Genomic DNA, 17,996 nt, shown 5'->3' on the forward strand with positions numbered 1-17,996 from the left:
CTAAATTATGTGCAAAATGTTTGGAAAAAAATATCAGTTTTTTTTTTTGTGTGTGTGTGTTTCATCAGTTTCACAGTTAAGATTAAAGCTTTGTATTTTTTTTTGAGAGAGGAGACTATAGAGAGAATCTTCAGAGAATAGTGACAAGTACATTGCTTACTCAAATGTCATTATAGTTTTTGGCTATTTGTTTTATGTGTCCTGTCAGTCCTCCCTTAATTATTATTTGGCTGCAATTCATTCGTGTAGAATTATTATTTATAATTACTTCAAAGAGAAAATACCCACTGATAAGGGGATACCCCCTTGGTATGGGGATGCAAGTAGCAAACATCCACTTGCTACTTTCTCACATGTAGTAAGAAATTCAGTTTATCCAAAAATTGGGTTAGGAATAGTAAATCACAAAGTGTGCCTATTCACTGTAACGCATTGAGTGTGGAGAAATCCTGAACAAAAAGATGTGCTTCTTGTTTTCTAGGTATTATTATTACAGCTTTCGAATTGGAACATTTTCATGTGAGATGTTGAAAATATGTTGCTATTTTGTCCTCCTTGACTACAAACAAGATTTTTCAACATAGGTAGTCAAAAACAGATTTTTTTTCTTAGGATTAATATGCTAGGGGTCTAAAGAGGATAGGTGAAGGCTAGGGTACTGATTTGTAATAGGTACAGGAAAAGACAGTATTCTCATACAGTCCATTTGAGGGCTGCACTGAAGAAAAAAGAACTCAAAACTGGGATTATTTTTTTCTTTGGATTTTTTTTTTTTAAATAAAATTCACCAAAAGATGAATCTGAAGAAGTTAATACTTCATAAGCCACTTATCTTATTAATATTTTTCTATACTATTTTGTGAATATTTTTCTACACTCTGTCGTTAATATGTCTGTTGTGGCACAATTCAGGGATTAAGAGATGACTTTTGTCCCTACATAGTTCTAGTCCTGAAACTTCATAACGAGTGTAAATGTTTATATTCTCTGTGCATGAGATGCAGTGGTTGTTAGTTAGGATATATGACATCTTGGTTAATGTAAGTATTTTCTTTGCAAGCATAAATCAATATTTGGATTCTGTGCTGTGAAAACTTGTTTGTCTTTGTTTAATACTGCAGTTTTATTAAACTGTTCTTGGAAGCACTTTATATCCAAAATAATTTATGAGAATAAGGCAGATGAAAATGTCATTATTATTATTACTATTATTTCAGATGCCAACAGTCTGTGTAAAATAGGCAATGAACTATTAACATTACTAAAAGTCATGTTAAATCCAGTGATAAAAATGGTGTTTAGGCTATACTGAATTAAATTTTCATATAACTGTCAGCCATTTGGCATATTTATAAGGCTGCATTAGCAAAGAATAGAATAATATTTTCTACAAACTAGGAAAATATCATGGTCCATCAGTTTAAAAAATAGGGGAATATTGGTAATAAAAAACAATTTCAAACTTATATTTGAAAATAAAATATCACTATTTTATTTGAAAGATTGATTCGGATGTGAAAACCTCTGATTCGAGGGCAGAAATTTAAGTACAAGTGTATACATGGGGAAAAACAAAGACTCTGTGCTAACATCTGAGTTCAACATCTTTGATTTAATGTTTAGATCACAGGGGACAGATATGAATAACCAGGCTGATGCATATTAAACTACTTGGAGCTATTTTAAGTCAATGGGTTTGTTCCTGCTGTACTCATTAGAGGAAGAGACTTACTGATCTCATGGCCTTTAGGATGATTTGCAAAACACTTTAAAGTATAGTAGCTTAAAATAGAAAGTATAGAAAAGAATTGCATGAAGGGTTTGATGTAAAATAAGAGTAAGAAGTTAGGGAAGGAAATATAATAAATAAATTATTCTACATGCCTTAGAAAAAGCAGAAAAAATAAGGGTACTTCACCTGCATTGAAAAATTCTTCCATGAACATGATACTAAATGATTATATGACATTAAACCAAAGGCAGACTGGAAGAAAATGAGAATTGTGGAGTTTATGGCATATTTAGTTTAATCTGTGTAACTTTAATGAGACAGCCAACTAAATAGAACAGAGGCAAGAAAAAGAGGAGTCTCATTGCAGAGTTTTAGCTGCAGCATCAGGAGACAATGTGAATTTGATAGTTGTGGATACCTATACAAGAGATTGTATAAAAATTACTGAGGAAACAAGGCGTGAGACAAAATATAGCAAGGAAGGGACCAAGTCAAAATGCTTCAGCAAATCAGGCAACACTAAATATTTTCTGGTAGATTAATACAAAGGTGAGAAGTAATTATGGAAAATAAATGTTAAATTTATTTTAACATATTTATAAACCCTTAAATGTTACTTCTTTTGACTACTGAAGATGTTGGCTCTCCTGTACACTTTAAACCATGTCATTGGTCAGGCCCAAGTCATGCATAGCTTCTCTTGTGTGCTCTCCATGGAGCAGTATTGTTTGTATCTAAGAAGTTAGTTTCTGCTTCGTTTGCTAGTGTGGAGTTTTACAGATGTAAATATAGGGATAATTGGAGTCTTTCATCATTACTGCATTATCTGTCTTTCTCTGATCTCTTCCAGATTCCACAGCTGTACTATTAGTGACTGTCTGGCTTGGACAGTCACTAATAAAATCCAATAATCAATTTTTCCCCATTTGTGCTTGCAATTCCAGTCTGAAGGGCTTCTGCATTGTAGAATGTATACACAGTGCATTATGTAGTAATTAACTGTAGTTAACTGTAACCCTAATATTTCTTTATATGTAGCCCTATTCTATGACCAGCGAAGATGAGATAAGAAGTAAATGCATACAAGTTTTACAACAGCCCATTAACTGGTTTCCTTTTCCAAATTTGCAATAACCAATTATATTGATATACCCATTCAAGACTGGACATTTCAGTTCTCCCACCTTGTTTCTTAGAATTACTCAGTAAATATAAATCATGCATGTTCCTGTGTTTGTTCTCTGTAGTCAACTTATTGGTGTGTTCTTTTTGTTCTGCCTGATACCTATTTACTGTTAGACTATTGCTAGCCTATCCATACTCCTTTGTGCAGATGTAGTGTTTCTGTGTCTTTGCCTGTTAGCTGTCACAGTCTGCATGGACCCAATTAAGATCTTGATTGTACTTGCCAGCAGGTTGGGTTCTTGATGGTTCAAATGATGTCTGTCCTGTCAGCGCGTTTATTCCAGAACTGTCCTGAGGTTCTGATGAATCTGCATCTCTCCATACCAATTTTGGAAGCCAGGAAGGAGAAAAGTGTTAAACTTGGTCTATTTACCCGAACTTTAAGGAAACCCAAAAGGCAGAATGATGAAAGCAAAGGGAAGGAGAGTGGGGAAAAAAAAAATCATAAGAAATAAACAAGAATGAGACTAGATTATTAGGAAGTGAGAAGGGGACCAACTATTTGGACACAATAAGTCATTTGACTTGAAGAGAAGATTATAAATGAGATATAGAAGCAAATTCAGGAGATGGAAAGACGTGTACGTGATGCAGAATGTAGTTTTAGAGAAGATAAGCCTTAAAAAATCAGTGATAAGTGGAACAGTTTAATAAAACAGTAAAGTTATAACAAAGCTATAAATCTCATAGACATTAGATTTAGATAAGGAGAAAAAATAGGAGAATTGAAACAGGTAAAAATCATAGGAGAAAAATGCATTAGGGTTTAAATAGTATTTTAAAACCCCTTAAAATAAGCTACTGTAGACTAGGAATTCATTCTACACAAATATTCTTGCCTTCATTTACTTTTCAGAAATTGCATATTGGACCTTATATGCATCTTTGGTCTGATACAAGACAACTCACCTTAAGTTACAGTATTTATTATATTAGAGGGGCAGGATAACAGAACAGCCAGAGATATTTATTTTAGTAAAAATGTTATGTAAAATTGACTTACTAGCATACTAGTAAATATTTTTGTATTCATGTGATATGTACAAAACTTTGTACTTTTGAGAATAATGTATTGAATTCTGAAGAAACTGCAATGATGATTATACAAATATCTTCTGCAACTGAGTGGAACCCAACCTGTCAGGATGATTTGAGGAGCTTAGTCATATCAAATATTCCTACGTAAGACAGTCTTTCAAAATAATTCCCAAATAAATAGCCAGTGACCAACTATACGTGCACAAGTGTAAGATGAAAAAGTCGGGCTCATACATTAAAGCTTGCTACTGTTACAAAAAAATGTATCTTTAATGTAGTGATTATTATTTTAATTTGTATTTCTATCATAAAGTAGTCTTATTTGTTTTGAACAGGGAGGCCTACCTGCAACTGTGCACTAGGTTTTACAGGACCAAACTGCAACCAGACAGTCTGCCATCATTTTTGCCAAAACGGAGGAACCTGCAGTGTCACTGCTGGAAATCAACCCTTTTGCAGTTGCTTGCCTGAGTACACAGGAGACAGATGTCAGTACTGTAAGTAATCTTCACACGCTAGTAAACCTGGATTTATAATAGAAGTTTCACAGAATGGAAGTTTAACATGAATTGATTTGGTTATCTGTGGTACACATTGATAAAATTAGGTCCAAAATTATTCTTACTCCTAAGAAAATGGAATCTGGTCTATCTAAATGATCTTTGAACATGCTTCCACAATATCCATCTACTCATGTAGGAGGAAAAAACTTATTCAGAAGTGATTAAAGTTAGTATTAACATGAAAAATAATCTAAAATGGAATTGTCCCAGACATCTGACTTCATAAATAGAAATAACATCATTGAATTAAAATTTTCTACTTAAACTTTTTATATTTACTATTTTTTGCTGGTGGAATTTCTGAAATAATAATAATAATCTGACATACTTGGTTAAAGATTTTTTCTGGTGTCCTTTATCTTCACAAATAGCCAACACTCTTTCTCCAACTGCTAATTTACCATTTTATTTCTAATCCTAGTAAGCAGCATATAATCGGTGCTGCTTTGAGGTTCATTCTTCCATGTTCCTTCATCCACTCACTCCAAGATCACCTTAATTATCCAAACGTTTTCATGCCTTTAGAAAGTCTGTAGCACTCTAACAAACAGCTACTAACAAGCAAGCCTAACTTAATATCAATTAATTATCCGAGGTCAGAATTTTTTTCCTGTTTTTCAAAAATTTCTTTTTCTCTACACGTGTTTTTGCATTGACTATAACACTGAGATAGAGGATCATCATAGTGGTTGTAGGATGTTCAATGTGAAAACCATAATCTCTTTACATAATTCAGTGACTTCACTGAAAAGGCTATATTTAAACAAAATTGAAGGGAAATTAGTTGTTATAAAGGTCTGGTTTAGAATTACCTACTAGATACAAAAAGTACTTTGTTTTAGTGAAAGATTGTCAAACAGGGAATGGGTTACTGCGTATCTTTAAATAGGATTTGTACTGAAGTAAACTGAATGTATTTCCAGTTGGGAGACTATGAAATAAATTGAAACCTTTGAAAGGAAAACCAGAAGTAATTGTGATTCTCTCCCACTTGGTATTAAACAAACTGCATGGATCCACAAATAACTATCTGCAAACACAATTGGGTATTTGAAAACAGTATAAATCATGCCCAGACAGACATACAGATTAAGAAAAATATTTACTTGAGGCTTACCCAAAACCAAACAAATTGTTTCTAGTTGAATGCTTCTGCAAACATGTTTTTTGCTTTTTGTTGTTGCTGTTGTTGTTTGTTGTTGTTGTTTAAAAGAATTAATTTAAATGTAAATTTAGGGTTACTTTTTAAACAGTGCTTATTGTCAGATTTGGGTTTTCTGCTGACACTTTGCAAAAATGCCACAATACAGAGACTCAAACACATCATAAAATACAAAATAAGCTACAGGTTTTGTTTATTTAAACCTTAATACTTTTAGGAAAAGAAGAGTCTTACAATCTTTTAGAGTATTATTTTGTAGCCAGTAACAGTTCTGTGACATCGCACAGATTGACAACAGTTGATATGTGCATAGATTCACACCTATTGTTTGTTTTGCTATTCAAAAAGTTTTGTTATTCAAAAGTATGTATGTTGGTTTTTTTTTGCTGTATTAAAAGCGGTCAGTTTGTATGCCTATTGAAATTTATTAATATAACTTATAATATTACAAAGATTAGTTGCTTCTAAGAATTTGGTCTTTCAGTGATGTGATTGAAACCAGTTTATATGCAAAGTGTGATACATGAATGTGCATAGGTATTTTACTTGTGCTCTGAAGTTGAAAATATTATTAGTAAAACAACATCTTAAAATTTCACATTCAAGGCTGAAGTTGCCATATGGCCAAGGTTTCATTTTCCATTGAAGGGCTTGGTAATACTCTACTTCTAGCTGCTGATGATTTGTCCTCAGTTATATCCTGATCTTCAAAGGACTTGAATTTTTTAATTTTGACAGAAAGTTAATATTTTATTAATATAGAACAATTTGAATTAATACAGATGCATAGTTCAGAAATGATGCATTTTATCTGTTAATTACTTCATTTGTCCATCAGGAACACCACCAAAAGTTCCACACAACATTAACTAGACAGAGCTGAAGTACTAGAAACAGAGAGAAGTGATTTGTCTGGACTGAGAAGCTTAAATGACAAGATGTAAAAATAAAACTGTTTAGTCAAAAGAAAGTTGTCACTCTTACATAATTGTTTAGATAACAACATATCTTGGTAGCTCTGCAAGTTTCTTTAGTCTGCTAACTTGTTTATATAAAAGGGAGATGAAATAAATGAGATGGCTACTAGTGTTTCCAAAGAGTTAAAGAATTTATTGCTTTAAACCTCAGTCCTGCTGATGTTGAAGCAGTTACTTAAGATAATAGAGTCCTGCACAGCCTATAAAGATAAGGCGGTATGTATTTTTTGTAGAACTTATTGGTCATGTCATTATATGGTATTATTAGAACTTCATTAAATTTTTATATGTGGACAAATGAAAATAAAAGTTAATTATTTCAAAATACTGTTCCCATTTCAGTTTAACATAATGTTTTTAATGGTAATGTGCATTTATCAGAATATTTTTATTCAGCCAATGTCCCATTAAATATATTAACACTGCTCTGCTTCTCATCAGTAGTCTTTGTATCATGTGTGGTGGTGCCATAAATGGTTAGAAATCCAGAAGGAAAAAAAATCTCTTATGAACTTATATTTCTATTTCACTTCACAAGACTATGTTGCTAATATATTGCATATCTGTTGGGGGGTTTCTTTTTCAAAAGAAAGGAAAAAAGCTTTCTTTATTTTTTAATCATTACAAAAATGTGACGCTCCTTAATGTCTTTTTGTAATTAGATTTCATGTTTCTTGCAGATGTTTGCCACCATTATTGTGTAAATTCTGAATCATGTACTATTTCTGATGATGGAAGCGTAGAATGTGTCTGTCCAGTACGATTCGAAGGTCCAAAATGTGAAGTGGACAAGTGTATAAGGTGTCATGGGGGACACTGCATAATAAACAAGGACAGTAATGACATAGTATGCAAGTAAGTGTGTGTGTGTGTATGTGTGTGTGTTGAGAAAAGAGGGTATATTCAAAATTGTATATTTGATACCCATTACACTGCAGTATCCTTTAGATCTGTAAAATCAGTTACAGAGCAACTAGCCCCTGAAATGGTCACATCAGAACAGTGCCTGTGAGTGTGCAGCTACCAAGTTTTGGTTGAACTCATTGGCTCCTGATTTTTTAAACCAACTTTTGGAGTACTTCTCACTGGGAGAAGCATAATGTAGTAGGAAACTGAATGTGTCTTTGACTGGAAAAAAATTTGTCATAGAAATATTTAGTAAACAGTCTAGTTTTACCACACTATCAAAATGTGTTCTTTTTGCAGTATCTGTGAAATTGGAAAAGACATATTGATACTAATGAAAGCATATAAATTAAGATGTGCTGCTGTATTGCTGAATGATTATTTTATATAATAATAGTTTATTTTCATAAAAGGAAAGATTTAAAATATTTTGTGTAAAAAGTTCACTGCCTGCACTAGCTTTTCAAGTTAGAAACCTAGAATTCTTGCAATTTTAATACATATCACAAAATTAGTATTTTAATATATGGATCGTTATAATGTGATTCACTAGATTTACTAATATACTGATAGCAATTTTTATTTTTTTTTAACTATGACAGTTGCACTAATGGAAAGATTGCCTCTACGTGTCAGTTATGTGATGGCTACTGTTACAATGGTGGTACATGTCAGCTGGACCCAGACACAAATATACCAGTCTGTCTGTGAGTATCCTGCATTAAAATATCTATGGAGACCATAATAAAACACCAACAAATACTAGAGTTTTTGTATTTCTGATCTCTTTAGGAAATAAAATATGCCAGTTGCAGTCGCAACTTTTGGTACTTTTTCTGACTATTTCTGTAACCCTTTTCTACATTTTTACAATATGTGTATCAAACAATAAGCTATATGTTATATGTATATAGACATGAAGATAAGTGTTTTGAGACTTAATAATTTGGGGCCAGATCTAAAGCTTATTTAGGTATTTGTTCTGGAATGGAATCCAAATGTACAAGATGGTTGTCTGTCCCTGCTATTCAAAGGTGGATGAAGTGTTTTCTTTTATGAAGGCGGTCAGAGGTGGTGGTGATACATTTCTGTAAGGAACCTGATGGCTAGAGAACAGGGAGAATGATATCAGTGTTTATTTCCTTTATGTGTCAGAGGATATGCTCATGTATCTCATTTCTGTCTTAACCTTTACACTACCCATAGAAGCTTGGCTGTTATGTGGTGAGATCAGTTTCCCCTTCTGCAGAAATACACCAGCATTAAGAAAATAATTCAAGATGCTTTTCTTAAGCCCAGACATCCAATACCAAAGAAAATGTGATTCTGTAGACTAGACTGTGAAGTACTCTCTTAAGAGGTAGTAAAGCCTACATTAGTCCTTTCCTCTAGTCCTTTTTTGAGAGCTATGGTGTATCTTTTTCACCTACTAAATATTAAATACAGAAGTAGGCATCATAGCAAGAAATTATTTTTTTTTCCTGCTGAGAGTTGCACTGAGCTACTGAGTCACACTTCTGGATTGTTTCTTTTTTTACTTTTTCCTAATAAATAATCCAATCTTTTCTGCACTGCAGAAGAGCCTCACTGTGAAAGTCTTCCACTTTTTAAACCAACCTAGATGTCACAGTGTTCTCCAAGAATATATGAGGTATTATAAGATATAATTAGACTTAAATATGTAATTTCCAGGGTGACATAAGTAAATTCTTGTCTGCGATCTGGTATTACAGATCTGTGAATACAGATGCAGTCAACATTTGTTGACGTGCGTGATGTAGGTGTTTTTAGACTTTTAGAGAGAGTGTTAGCTGTATTCAGACTTTCAAGGAGGTTAGAGAAATGCTTAGTTTTTGTGACTTTAGCAATGTAAGAGACGGATCAAATGTTCCTCCCTATGAAAGCTCAAGCACCTTTGCAAAGCTGCAAAACCATAAGGGTTGAGCTATTGGAAAGAAGTTGATAACAAATGTTTGTAGCTTTGGGGTTAGAGACAGTGGAATGCAACTGCACCATAGTCCTTATTTTGCTTTAAGTACCTATGGCTCTTTTATTATTATTGTTATTTTCACCTGGCCCTTTTTACCTGTTTTTTGGATCTCCTTAAATATCGTTAGTAGAAGACTAGAGAGACTCATAAACCTCAGCAAAAAGAGAATGTAACAGCTGTAATATGTAAGACTAAAATGTGATGGGCAAGTCTAGTAGTCCAGGTGCTTAAACACCTAGAACAGTTATTTTAGAACTTTGATTCTTCCTTTCTTTTTCTTAATATAGCTGATCTGTTCTTTTTCCATCTGGAACACCATAGCATCTCAAGGAAAACAAGTTTCATGTGTTAATTTGTTTATGTATTTCCAAATAAAAAACTGGTAGCATATGCCAATACTTAACCATGCTAAGAAGACAATCATGAACATTTCTAAGACCATTGCACACTGGATCAATCAATATAAATGCGCATAACGTTTGACAATACTACTTTGTTACAAATCTTAGATTCCTGAACACCTAAGTTTGTATAGGCCCATTGTTTTAAAAGTGCTTAAAAAGCTTTGATGAGCAAATTTTTCAATGTAGTCAGATTAGATCTTTCCATGAAAAAAGCTATTAATTTTTTACATCTATGGGTGTGTGCCTGTGTATGTGTGCGTGTCTTGCCATAATTATATGTAATGCATTTAAAATCTGTTCAGCAAAAGGCAGAATATTTATAGAGGTCTATTTTACTGAAATTCTGCAGATGCTCTGTGGGGTTTAAAAGTCAGCGCTGTGACCAGAAAGTGAACCCTTGTGATTACTACTGTCAGAATGAGGGAATTTGCACTTTAACTGCGTTTAATGAACCGAGATGCAAGTAGGTTTAACCTTCCACTTAATGCTGCACATTCTGTGACATCATTTCAGGCCACAGTTCATTGGTTCAAGTCATGCACATTCACATACATTTCACAGTATATACCTAATCCGGGTTCTTGTTTCTGTAATGCACACTTACTCTTTGATAGTTGCACTGATGATTATATTTAAACATATTGTTGGAGTATCTATGTCATTGGAGGAAGAAATAAAAAGCTTTATTTTTAAAAAGTGTATTGAAAATACTAAAAAAGATGCTTCTTGGCTTTTATTGTTCACATTGAGATATTTTATCAATTTAATCCTACGCAGCATAAAGTTTAGCAAACAGTGATATTGCACATGTTCTGTAGTCTAAAACTGACTTACTATTTCTTATCTCTGTAGGGAAAGAAGCTGGGGAGCTATTTAGCTACCTTCTCAAGAGTTTAGCCTGTATTCATAGGTCTTTTTGTAAACTATAGAAGTATGCTCTAAAAAAGTAACTATTAAACAGAAGCATTTGAGTTACCTCATAACTTTGCTGATAAAAAATATATAGAATAGACACCGTTGTGTGCTGTATTTTGCTAATGGATTTAAGGTCTATGTATTAAAGGGTAAAATTTAATCCTTATCAGGAAATAAACAGACTTAGTCTTTGAAAATGCTCTAAGTTAGGCATACATGTACACAGAGATGCACAATAACAGTTAGATGTACATTACTTTACTCAACAGTTATGATGCAAAAATTGGAATTTAAATCATGAGCCAAAGACCTAGATTTGGGATAAAATACAAAATCTCTAACAGCTTTAATCTTATCTCATGGTTTCTGAAAATGTAAACTGCTGTGGGGATTGATTACATTGTCTGGTAGAGATGAGACAATGAGACTGACTAGGTATGGTGAATAATACAGTTTTTTTAATCAGTACAATCAAAATACTTTGTCAATGTTTTTCAGGCAATGAAACTGGCTAGAGCTACCATAAATCCATTAGAAAGTACATTAGTCTTCTGACTACCACATCTTAAAATTTTGAAGAGTATGGAGAGTAGGTCTGTTGGTCAGCATTCATGTGAAATGATTGCCAGGACAGTTTCTATTTCTGTGCATCCTACAGATTTAAGAATAAGATAGCCTGAAGCAAAACATGTTGCTGCTTATAAGGTCATGTACTGCAAGTACCATTCCTTTTTTTTTTTTTTTTTCTTTTTAATATGTTGGGGATGTTATCAGAGCTCTCAAGAAAGTAACAGTACAAAATTTATTGTGAAATGTTGTAATAGATAAAATAGCATAAAAATACACCATTCAGAATCAGTTCTGAATTTTACATACTCTCTCATAATTCAATAAACCAGTAAATATTTACTTTTTATCTAATGTAAGATTTCCACGGAAAAATATGAAGATTTTTTTTTCAATATGCATTCCTATAGCCAACAAGGGTTGCATTCTCTTTCTACTGGAGTCAAAACTGCTTTGGATATTACAGTAGGATTTCAATGAGGTTAATTTAATTAGGAACTTTCTGAGTAGCATCAATGTTTATTTTTTGACACTGCCTGTTCTCAGGATCTTGTGGCTTAACTAAATTTGCTGACCAAAATGAGAAGTCATTTAAAAATATTTATATATATATATATATTTCTTGGTTAGTCTTTGAATTGATAACAAAATTTTAACCTCCTTAGAGCTTCTATATGAGGCCAGATGCCAACAATTTCAAGAATTTATGCTAACAGAAAGGTATCACAGGTTCTACAGGCCCCATAATCCTTTCTGCCTACTTTCTATGTAAGGCAAAGAAGTACGGAGGTGGGTTGTTTGAATAGGAACAATACTGAAAAGATTCATGCTGCCAGACACACAGACAGATGAAAATACTTCTTTTCCTTCAGAAGCCACTGTGAAGCCAATGCCCGGAGCACGCAATGGTCAAAGTTTGGACTCAGCTGTAGAAAGTAACAAAACAGACTTCAGAAATCCGTGGATAAGTATTACTTTCCAAGACTAGATGAGACTCTTCCTTTTCCTTTGAAATATATAATGAGGGAAAAGTACAAAACAGCGGCTTATAGAAAGCAGAGCAGAGAGAAAAAAATCACTTCTCTGTGTAAAAGTGAAATTAGATGCAATTTTCTTCCTTCCTGAAGGTGAAATACTAGTATCTGAAGTACTATTTAGTTGATGAAGGCAGTGGTTCTTCCCTTTTGAGCAGGTTGTCTTCCAAAGAAAGCTGAGGGAGGGATTGCAACATTTTGAACAGAGTGATTAACTTATTTTGTTTACTTACTATTTCCTTTTACTGTGACAATATTTCCAAGATTAATTTTATTGGGCACTTGTGCTATCCAGAAAAGTGCATATACCAAGCTCAAAATAAATAAATAAATAAGTTGGCAACAGACATTAACAAGATAATGATTTTTAGTAAGATTAAACTGTCCTTTCTCTTTCATCTCAGGAGGTTTATCTGAATACAATTTTAGAAGCTTTTTTGTTAAATGTATTACATGGTGGAAAGGGGGAAACATGGAAGAAAAGAAGGTACTAGAGAAAGATCAAATTCAAGTTTCTCTTCAGTGTGAGGAAGAGATTCGGATGAATTGGTAACGAGGATGAAATTTAGATGAAGCTTTAGTAGATAATTTACTTCATCACATTCACAGTATAATCACAGATAAAGCTAGTCTTCCTGTTGTCTTCAAACTGATTGTTGGATTAGTACGGCCACTCTCTGTGTCTAGGAGTTAAGAGAGCCTTCTAAATTGTTTCTGGCTTAAAGGAAAGAGAAGAGAGGCAAATGGTTGTTTTATGGAGTTAAAGGCAGTTACAGTGATCGAGGAAGAGTAGTTCCATATGTCTCAGTTCTTCTTGCCAACCTCTATTCTCACTGTTTTTTCTAATATCTTGTGTCTTTGTGGCACAAATTAGTTTTTAACTGGAGCTTGTTTATAATTTTACTGACCTCATACTAAGTAAAAGACTTTGGGAAGGAATGAAAATATCCCAGAGATGTTGTGCCATGGAACAGGATTCTCAAAGACTTTTTCTGTAAGTTCTGCTCCACTGGTAGAGAAAATAATTTACCCCTCCAATTTGCATTTCTGGTCACACTGTGGATGACATCTGCTTGGTCTCTGAGAGACAATTAAGAGCTAACATTTTTCTTAACTAGTCATAGGTGGATGATTTTTGGAGGGAAGAAATTGGAGGGAGATGATTTTATTTTAATTCAGTTAGAACTCTTCTGCCTCTTGCAGCCAGATCAGTTGAGAATGCATACTTTGTAAGTAATAAAGCCCTTATTATCATTCAGTAAAGACAAGAGAAAATAAGATTTATCCATTCTAAATGGCAATCCTAGCCATAATCATACAGAGGAACTATAAGCCTGTAAGAATTTACTCTCCTTTTAACAACCTTTGCTGTTTTTTTTTTATGGAAAAAAAAAAAAAGAAAGTGAAGCTGGTCTTCACTTTGATGCAGATGCAGGATACACTGTGATTTGTCTTTGTAGGTAAGACACCTACAAATCTAGATTATTAATTCTTTGCATTGTTTTTAGGAATATAAAAAACTTTATTATTTTTTTCTGTATTATTTTCTGTTTTCTTTTCTGCTCAACAAACGTTGAAAGAATTTGATATCAAAATGATAAAATTTGACCTTTTCTAAAAATTGTACCACTGAGGGAGTCCTCAGACAGTATGATCTTATGTGTAGTTACTGTCTTTTTAGAATTTGTGTATTAAGTTTGTTACAAGTATCTTCAGTACTATTCTGTAATGATCTGGGGGGAGTGGGACATGTAACACTAGAAGCATATGAGATATGTCTGAATTGCTTCAGTAACTTCATCAGCCCATTGAAAGCAGAATGAACATGAGATCAGATTCAGATGGGAAATAGTCAAGAAATGTTTTTTCAATTTATTTTACAAACTGTCTGTTTTAGCTGTTCTATCAGTCAGTCTTTTTTTTAAAAATTACTTTTATTTGCATCTCTATTTCCTTCCCACTAATTATCTATCTCCTAACTATACACCATGAAAGAGAAGCAAGGTTTAGTGAAAGATTATGTCCTGTATTACACCAATAAAGAGAGCTGGAAAAAAATTAAAAGCTTTTGAGTATACAAGCTCAACCCTAGTTGTAACATAAGCAGTACTCTGTCAATTTCTGTAGTAGAAATGGCTATAATAGATACTGATTTCGAGGAATATTACCCTCTCTTACATTTGTGTATTTCATACATTTACTATACCTATAGCTTGCTATAACTCTATGTTTGTATTATTATTATTATTAGCATCTGCACAAAAGTGGGATAAAATTGTAACCCCCTTGCACTAGGCATTATGGAAACATAACAAAGGACAGTTCTTGCTCTAAGAAGTTTACAGTCAAAACTGATAAAAGACATAAATTGTGTTGGTCCTTACCAAAATCCCACTGATTTTAAAGAGTTTATAAATACTTTAATGGGCTTTTGAGCAACCCTTCATCAGTTTGGCTGAGAAGTTCAATGTGACACAAGTAAGATTATATTTTTTTGCTGGCTAATTAAAAGGGTAGTCATTTCTTCCTTCCTAGGCTACTGTCTATGTATCTAAACTTCAGAGTCTCTGTTTCCTAGCTGTCATGTGTAAGAAAGAGAGAAATTCAGAAGACAATTCACAACCTTGAATTAGTTGCCTGTGATAAGAAGCATTGGCTGTTCAGAGGCTTTCAGGTTTTGTGTGTTGTATTTCTAAACTAGAACTTGTTTTTTCTGTAATGTAGAAGAAGTCACCCTAGATACTTTTAATTGCTTTCAGTAAGCAGATGCATGGTTTTGAGAGCAAATTCAGTAGAGAAATCAGTGGCCTTTCAAATTAATTAAAAGGCACATATGATACAAGAGCTTGAAGGAAAGCATGACTTTGGTAGCAGAAGAAACTGAAAAGTGAAGGGTGGACAATGTTTAAATTACTTTCTTTCTAAAATGAGGATTTTGGCTGAGTAATACGTTAGAAACAATACAAAACACATAGGGAGTGAAAAGAAATTAATTTCTTATAAGTGAGAACAAGAAGCTTGAACTTGAAGTGATGATATGAAGATATCAGAATAAATAATTCCTCCAGGAATGTACTAAACAGGAGAGATGCTTTGTGAGCTTTATTTTCAGTATGTTGGAGAGAGAAAATCTGTGTGTGTGCACGCATGGGTGTGTACACACACGCATGTGTACACATGTACATGTTATTGCAAATCTGAAAAAAAAAGACTGAGTTCATCCACACGGAGTATATTTCCCTCAAGCTCATTTTCCTGTGATGCTGTACCTCTCTCCTGATGTTTCTTTCTCATTAAAAATCTTCAAATATGAACAGTTTGTATGTAAATATATGTATGTAGAAACACTGTAAGTATATGCAAAAACATAAGTAAATGTAAAACTATGGCAGGTCTCTGATCAAAAAAAAGGTTAAGGTAGATCCATAGTCTGGTTCCGGACAGGAAGGAAATCTTGTGAAGTCCCCTGACTGGCATTTTCTGAAGGTTGAATAGAAAAAAGCTATTGCAGCATAGAATAATCATAGCATTGAGAAGACAGCCTAAGACTAGAAAGCAATTGTAATCATGACAGGCAGTATAAATCATAGAACAGAAAAATATATCAAGTATTTTGCAATAAATGTTTTCCATATGCTTTCCTAGGATATATTTAATGAAGCTAAATATAACTATATAGCTATAACACAGTTATAATTACAACAGGAATTTCACTGTATTATGCTAGTTGAGACCTTTCTTTTTCAACTAAAAAATGTTTGTTATAAATGTCTTGAATTTGAACATAATCAGCAGGTTGTAACTTTATATTGTAAAATTCATTCAGTTTGTATTGTAAACTAGCATTAGTTAAAGAACTAAATGCAAACAGATGTTTGAGGAGTAGTTGGCAAAGGAAAAAAGTGACAAGACCTCGGAAAACAGGAACATGTACAGTCTTCATTGAACATTTAGCAGCTAGGCTGTAATGCAAGTACCCTTTATAAGTTTAAAATTGTTCAGATAAAACTTGCATAGCAACTGCTGCCATACATCACTAATTTATCTCTGTGTGAAGGAGAGAGAAACATGGTTTGTCATATATCTATGGATCCACTCAGTTCTCATTCTTTTAATATTTTTACCACTTCAGTCTATTCTTTTACTTGGTTGCTCAGTGTAATTTCAGCTGAAGTGGTAGTCATCTAGACATGCTTAATTTTTATATATTTACTCTATGTTAATAATATTAAAATATTATATACTCTATGTTAATATTATTAAAATATTATAATAGTATATGTATTGTATACAAATTCCTAACAGCATGGAGTTCACGATTACACTTATTTTTTTTTACTTTGGAATCACAGAGGCTAAGATGCATCTCAAGGCTTTTTCCTTAGCAGTGAACACCATGCACTAGCTGTGAATGAAGATTTCTGTGTATGAATGTCATGCAAAAATTAAATTAATGTTAAAAGTCACAGTTTTTCTTGTATGTTGTTACCAAAATTCTTTGCATTCCTCAAAAGTAATTTTCTATTGGAAACGTTGTCTGCTTTTGGGTTATGCAGTTTTTCTATTTTTCTATTCTTAATTTTTTGTACAGCAAGGTAACCTGTACTTCCTTTTCAAGTTGTGTTGTAAGGTTTCAATCCCGTAGCTTCTACAACAAATTCCTTCACTTGGGGGTTTGTCTGTGGGTATAACTCTGTACTATCAGCTCCCTTTATAAAGACTGCTTCTACTAAGTATCTATATTATTTATTTAATTAATTAATAAGGAATAGTTCAGTGACTTAGTATAGGGCAAGGATTATTTCATACTATGTCTTTCTACAGAGTTTTAGGGAAAAAGTGAATTATTTCAATTTCTGCCTTTTGGTGCAATTTAATACAAATAGTAAATAACTATAATTCAGATGTTCTGTGTTCTCATTTTACAAAGAATTATAATACTAATGAGAAGACATTTTCTAGTAGAATTTTAATGTGTTCTCAAAATAGAGGGGCTGGATACTTTCCTTTAAATGCTTTTACTATTTTTAATACATTGCTATCTATGTCTTGACTAAAAATAAAAGTTAGAAATTTACTTCGCTATATTACTTACTGTAATGAAGAAATAACATTTTTAGGTAAGAAACATTTTCAATTCCCCTTCAGCCTCTGTATTGTAATGACTGTTTCACAGATTCTGTTGTACTTCTGGTCTAATCTTTTAGTGCTGCTTTCTGACTTTTTTTTGTTACACACTGGTGTATTGAGTTGGAAAACAGCTCTTTACATCTTTACAAGAGCACTTTTAACTGCGTATTATGCCTTCTATATTATATTTTATGACAATGCCTTTGGCGCGCACACACACACACACACACACACACACACAAAAAAAAAAAGAAATATCCACACTTCCTCCAATTTAGCCTTTTTACTAGCTTTTTCTATTTGTTCAGACATTTCATAGTCAAATGGCTCCTTTTGGTCAAGTGCCCATATAATTGAGTTTAGAGTGTTTCAGTGCACTGACCTGTAAGGTTT

At 33.1% G+C, this 17,996-nt stretch overlaps 1 protein-coding gene across 1 annotated transcript in view; it reads left to right on the top strand.

Annotated features, from left to right (window-relative positions):
- The window catches only part of LRP1B (LDL receptor related protein 1B), a 669,075-nt gene that overhangs the window by 638,560 nt on the left and 12,519 nt on the right, over window positions 1–17,996 (top strand). Inside the window, exons 84-86 of the mRNA XM_038182072.2 lie at window positions 4,291–4,452; window positions 7,338–7,512; window positions 8,166–8,270. Of these exons, the coding sequence (XP_038038000.2) occupies window positions 4,291–4,452; window positions 7,338–7,512; window positions 8,166–8,270 (442 nt within the window). The remainder of the gene's footprint in view (window positions 1–4,290; window positions 4,453–7,337; window positions 7,513–8,165; window positions 8,271–17,996) is intronic.

This window comes from Anas platyrhynchos, chromosome 7 (assembly GCF_047663525.1).
Source record: "Anas platyrhynchos isolate ZD024472 breed Pekin duck chromosome 7, IASCAAS_PekinDuck_T2T, whole genome shotgun sequence".
NCBI lineage: Eukaryota > Metazoa > Chordata > Aves > Anseriformes > Anatidae > Anas > Anas platyrhynchos.